This window comes from Tupaia chinensis, unplaced genomic scaffold, assembly GCF_000334495.1.
Source record: "Tupaia chinensis unplaced genomic scaffold, TupChi_1.0 Scaffold150288_1, whole genome shotgun sequence".
NCBI classification, from domain to species: Eukaryota; Metazoa; Chordata; class Mammalia; order Scandentia; family Tupaiidae; genus Tupaia; species Tupaia belangeri.
Genome location: NW_006210128.1, coordinates 2,809,646 through 2,814,603, shown reverse-complemented (window position 1 = coordinate 2,814,603; position 4,958 = coordinate 2,809,646). Strand labels below are relative to the sequence as shown.

Here is a 4,958-nt window from a genome sequence, read left to right as displayed (position 1 = left end):
TCTCTCTGTCTCTGTCTTTCTGGCGAGCGCATGCGCCCTATAGTGAAAAACCTCTCCAAAAAAAAAAAGTTGTATAAATTATTGTAACAAATCATTATGGGTTCTTGGATGGCCCTTAATAATTTTAATGTGTTAGAAGCTCTTACTTGCCAGAGTTTAAATGTCGTGTGTGCTGGCGCCCTTCTTCCTGTCCCACTTGTGTTTCTCTCTTCTCTTCCCCTGTGTAGTTGCCAGGTGACCCACATGCTCACCAGAGAGACGGAGAGACAGACAGAGAGGAGAAAGCCCTCCCTCACGGGCCACTGCAGCGACACGTGCCCTTTCCCTCCCTTTCCCCACCTTGTCAGGATCCGAGCACATGCACACACTCGCACACGTATGGGCCAGGCCCTCTTGGCCATGTGGGGCTGGGTCCCTCACCCGCCAGGCTGCAGGGCCAGTCTAGAGTTGGTTGCTGTCCGTTTGGAGCATCCTGCCTGCCGTAGTTTTCCTCTCACTCTTGGCCTCTGTGTTTGATTTCTAAGTATGTGAGATGAGCACAGAAGCAAACTTCTGCCCTTAGTCTGATTAAAACATGAAAAGAGTGGGAACCAGCAGTTAGCGTAATGGCTATGTTGCTGGACTCCCACGTAGTCGACCACGGTTCGCGTCCCGGACCCGGTGGCTTAAAACTCATGCCGGGCGCGTGTGCGTGCATGCCCAAGATCCCGAGAGGAGAATGGAGGAGAAGGGATTGTGGCATGACCATCCTCCCTGGGGGGTGATTTCTCGCTTTCTGTCTCTCTGTCTCTCTCTGTCTGTCTGGAGAGTGCATGCGCCCTATAGCGAAAACCTCTCCAAAAAAAAAGGAAAATAATTTGGGACTGGGGCCAGCAAGTGGTGTCGTGATTAAGGGGCTAGACTCCCACATGGCCAGCCTGTTTCGAGCTCTGGACCTGGAGGCCTGAAAATCCTGCTGGGCATGTGCATGTGTGTCCAAAATCCTGAGGAGAAGGGATTGTGGCGTGCCCATCCCCACGGGGGTGATTTCTCACTTTCCCCCTTTTATCTCTCTCCAGTGAGTGCACACACTCTATGGCAAAAACCTTAAAGGAAAGAAAAGAATTTGGATTTAAAGACTAATAGAACTGTTTTTTGTTTTTGTTTACAATTTCTACCATCCAGAGAAGTCACTGCTGATGTGCACTTCCACCTGCTCGCTCACACTTACGTTTCTGTAGCTTGCACTCCTGGCCGCACTTTGACAATAATGTGATCATTGCTGTACGGACTCTCCATAGACTTGAATCGCGGCCTCAGCTTGGCTTAGTTCATTGTATAGAATGGGACCAGCAGTTGGCGTAATGGCTATGTCGCTGGGCTCCCATGTAGTCCACTGCAGTTCAAGTCCCGGACCTGGTGGCTTCAACTCACGCTGGGCGCGTGTGCGTGCGTGCCCAAGATCCCGAGAGGAGAATGGAGGAGAAGGGATTGCGGCATGGCCATCCCCCCGGGGGTGATTTCTCGCTTTCTGTCTCTCTGTCTCTGTCTGTCTGGCGCGTGCACGCCCTATAGCAAAAACCTCTCCAAAAAAGAAAAAAATATATATGCCAGGCACATGTGTGTGCATGCCCAAAATCCTGGAAGGAGAATGAAGGAGAAGGGGTTTTGGCATGGCCATCCTCCTTGGGGGACGATTTCTCACTTTCCCCCTTTCTCTGCCTCTCTCAGGCACGTGCACCTCTTAGCAAATTAAAAAAAAAAAAAACAAAAAAAAAAAAAAAAAAAAGCAGCAGCATTGTGTGTTTTTAAATAAATCTTTGTTAAGTGTTCGGTATTTGTTAAAAGCCCTCAAGCAGTTTTGTGAGGAGGATCAGTGAAAAGCATAGCATGTGTGTTTTTAGTGACTAGGTCTTGTCCTCACTCTCCTGGCTATAATATCATACTTATTTTTTTAATCATTATTTCATTTTATGTAATTTGACCAGAGAGAAACAGAGGTAGTGAGCAGGAGAGAGAGAGAAAGCCAGCCGCCAGGTCCAAGACTCGAACTACTGTCGGCCACGTGGGAGTCCAGTGCCCCTAACCACCACGCCACCTGCCGACCCAGTATCACACTCTCTCCTAGAGAGCCCTGCTGGAGAAGAAGCAGCGGAAAAAGCGCCTCGAGCCGCTCATGGTACAGCCCAATCCAGAAGCCAGGCTGCGTCGGTCCAAGCCGAAAGGCAGTGAGGAGTACACACCTCTGGTGGAAGCGCACGCCCCTCAGAACGACGCCCCCCTGCACGGTGCGTACTAGCAGGGCTGCTTCCTACTGGGGCACAGTTGTCACAAGCCTTGGAGAAGGCAGGAGGAGTCGGGGGACCAAAGGGACCGTATTCTCATTATTACTAGGTGCCCACCTGAGTCCTCACGGTCACACTTGGAGTTGTTGAGTAGAAGTTGGTGGTCGATTCAGGAGCAGTTGTGTTAAAATCTGACCCTGTGCTCAACCGACCCGTGGAGTGGCCATCTCCCCAGAGGGGTGGTTTCTCACTTTCTTCCTCTCTGTCTCCGGTGAGCGTGAGCAGGCCCTGTAGCAAAAACCTTTTATAAAAAAGTGCTGGGTAACAGCCTCCTGCTTGTCATTTCTTTGGGCCTCAGGCATCAACGGCCCCGCCACCTTCCTGAAGCCGGATGCCCGGGCGCTGGAGGCCACGCCGCAGGTTCTCTCCGTGGGCTCGTCTGTGGCCGAAGAGGACCCTGAAGTGGCTGCTGGGAACAGCACGCCGGAGGCCACTCCCAAGCCAGACCTCCGGGAGATTCTCCAAAAGCACGGTGCGGGCCATTCTCCAGGGCGCCGTCTTCTCGCCACCCTGGTCCTTCCTGTCCTTCCCTTCCTCGTGGGTCACACTGGGGGGCTCCGAACTGCCCGTAGAGCGGTAGCTTTCCAGGAGCCCTACTGTGCACTGGCAGGACTTACACTGTCGCCTGAAAACTAAGACAGCGCATCATTCGCCACTCTACCAGGCTTTCTCTGCTTTCAGCGCCTTACCCTCGGCTCCCACCCTCTTCTGCCACAGTCGCCCCTTGACACCTGTACACGGTCTCCGTCCATGCCCCGCTGATCCAGAGCCTCCTTGCCATTGGGGTTCTCGTTTCTATAAATATGTGGTTACACTTCTTTTTTTTTTTTTTTTGAGAGGTTTTTGCTATAGGGCGCATGTGCTCGCCAGAGAGAGACAGAGACACAGAAAGCGAGAAATCACCCCCCGGGGGGATGGCCACACCGCAATCCTTTCTCCTCCATTCTCCTCTCTGGATCTTGGGCACGCACGCACACACGCCCGGCGTGAGCTTTAAGCCACTGGGTCCAGGACTCGAACCACGGTCGACTACGTGGGAGTCCAGCGACATAGCCATTATGCTAACTGCTGGTCCCTGTGGGTACATTTCTGACGTCCCTCACAGAGTTCTGTCCTCCTTGAATTAATGGTTTTATAGTGAGGAGGGATCGAGCACCCGCTCTCCAGATGTGGAAACCGGCCAGCGGTGAGTAAACACCTACAGGTACCTCTCCCAGGCCGGCCTCATCTCGTGTATCACGGATTCTGCATCCTGCCTGGCGTGTGCAGACACCCATGCCGGTGTCAAGGGTCCGAGGCGTGCACCCGGAGCCAGGTGACCATGGTGCAGGACAGGCTGGAGAAGCTCGGGGCTCTAGACCAGCCTGCTTGGCTTGAATCTCAGAGGTGCTCCCGCTTCTTCTTTTTCCAAGACAGATTTTTGCCATAGGGCACCTACGCTCACCGGAAACAGAGAGAGGGGGAAAGTGAGAAACTAACCCCCCAGGGGGTGGCCACGCCGCAGTCCCTTCTCCATTCTCCTCTCAGGGTTGTGGGCACTCACGCACACTTGCCTCGTGTGAGTTTCAAAGCACCTGGTCTGGGACTCAAACTGCAGTTGGGCATTGTGGGAATCCAGTGTCCTAACCTCTACACCACCTGCTGGCCCCGAGATGCTCCACTTCTGACTGGCAAGTGGGACAAGCAGGTGTGCCTCTCTGCCCCGTTTTCCCTGTCTCTGGTGGAGGTCACCCAGTCCTTCCCTGCCTGTTCCCCACCGCTGTCCCAGCAGAGCTGGAGAGGCTGTGGTTGGACAGAGGAGTCGGAGCACAAAGCGCTTTGTTGAACCAAAGGCTACGTTATTTACCCTGTCACCTGGCTGAGCCGTGGCACACCTAGATTTTTTCTTCTTTTTACTTTTTTTTTTTTTTTGAGAGGTTTTCGCTATAGGGCGCGTGCGCTCGCCAGACAGACAGAAAGCGAGAAATCACCCCCCAGGGGGGATGGTCACGCCGCAATCCCTTCTCCTCCATTCTCCTCTCGGGATCTTGGGCACACACGCACACGCGCCCGGCGTGAGTTCTAAGCCACCGGGTCCGGGACGCGAACCGCAGTCGACTACGTGGGAATCCAGTGACATAGCCAGTACGCTAACTGCTGGTTCCCTTCTTTTTACTTTTTTTAAGTTTGCTATAGGGCGTGTGAGCTTGCCAGAGAGATGGACTGGGCATGGTGGTAAGAAAGCACCCCTCGAGGTGACAGCCACAGCGCAGTCCCTTCTCCTCTCAGGACTGTGGGCGTGTACGTACGTGCACCTGCAGTGTTTTCAAGCTGCTCGACCTGCACTTGATCTGCACCATCAGCCACGTGGGACCCAGCCACTTAAGCACCTTGGCATCTGCTGGTCCCGGTCCCTTGGTTAAGTTTTAAAAGCATCATTTGGGGGGCCAGCAGATGGCAGAGTGGTTATATTCCTGGACTCCCACATGGCCGACAGTAGTTCACGTCCCAGACCCCATGGCTTGAAAATCATGCCAGGCATGTGTGCATGTGTGCCTAAGATCCTAGCAGGAGAACCGAGAAGGGATTGCAGTGTGGGCATCCTCCTGGGGAGTGATTTCTCACTTACCCTCTCACTGTCTCTGTTTCTCTTTC

General features: G+C 53.5%; 1 protein-coding gene across 1 annotated transcript in view; it reads left to right on the top strand.

Annotated features, from left to right (window-relative positions):
• TULP3 (TUB like protein 3) overlaps nt 1–4,958 on the top strand; it is a gene marked incomplete at its 5' end in the record, with an annotated part of 32,044 nt that overhangs the window by 9,956 nt on the left and 17,130 nt on the right. Inside the window, 2 exon segments of the mRNA XM_014585671.2 lie at nt 2,108–2,267; nt 2,623–2,796. Coding sequence (XP_014441157.1) covers nt 2,108–2,267; nt 2,623–2,796 — 334 coding nt within the window.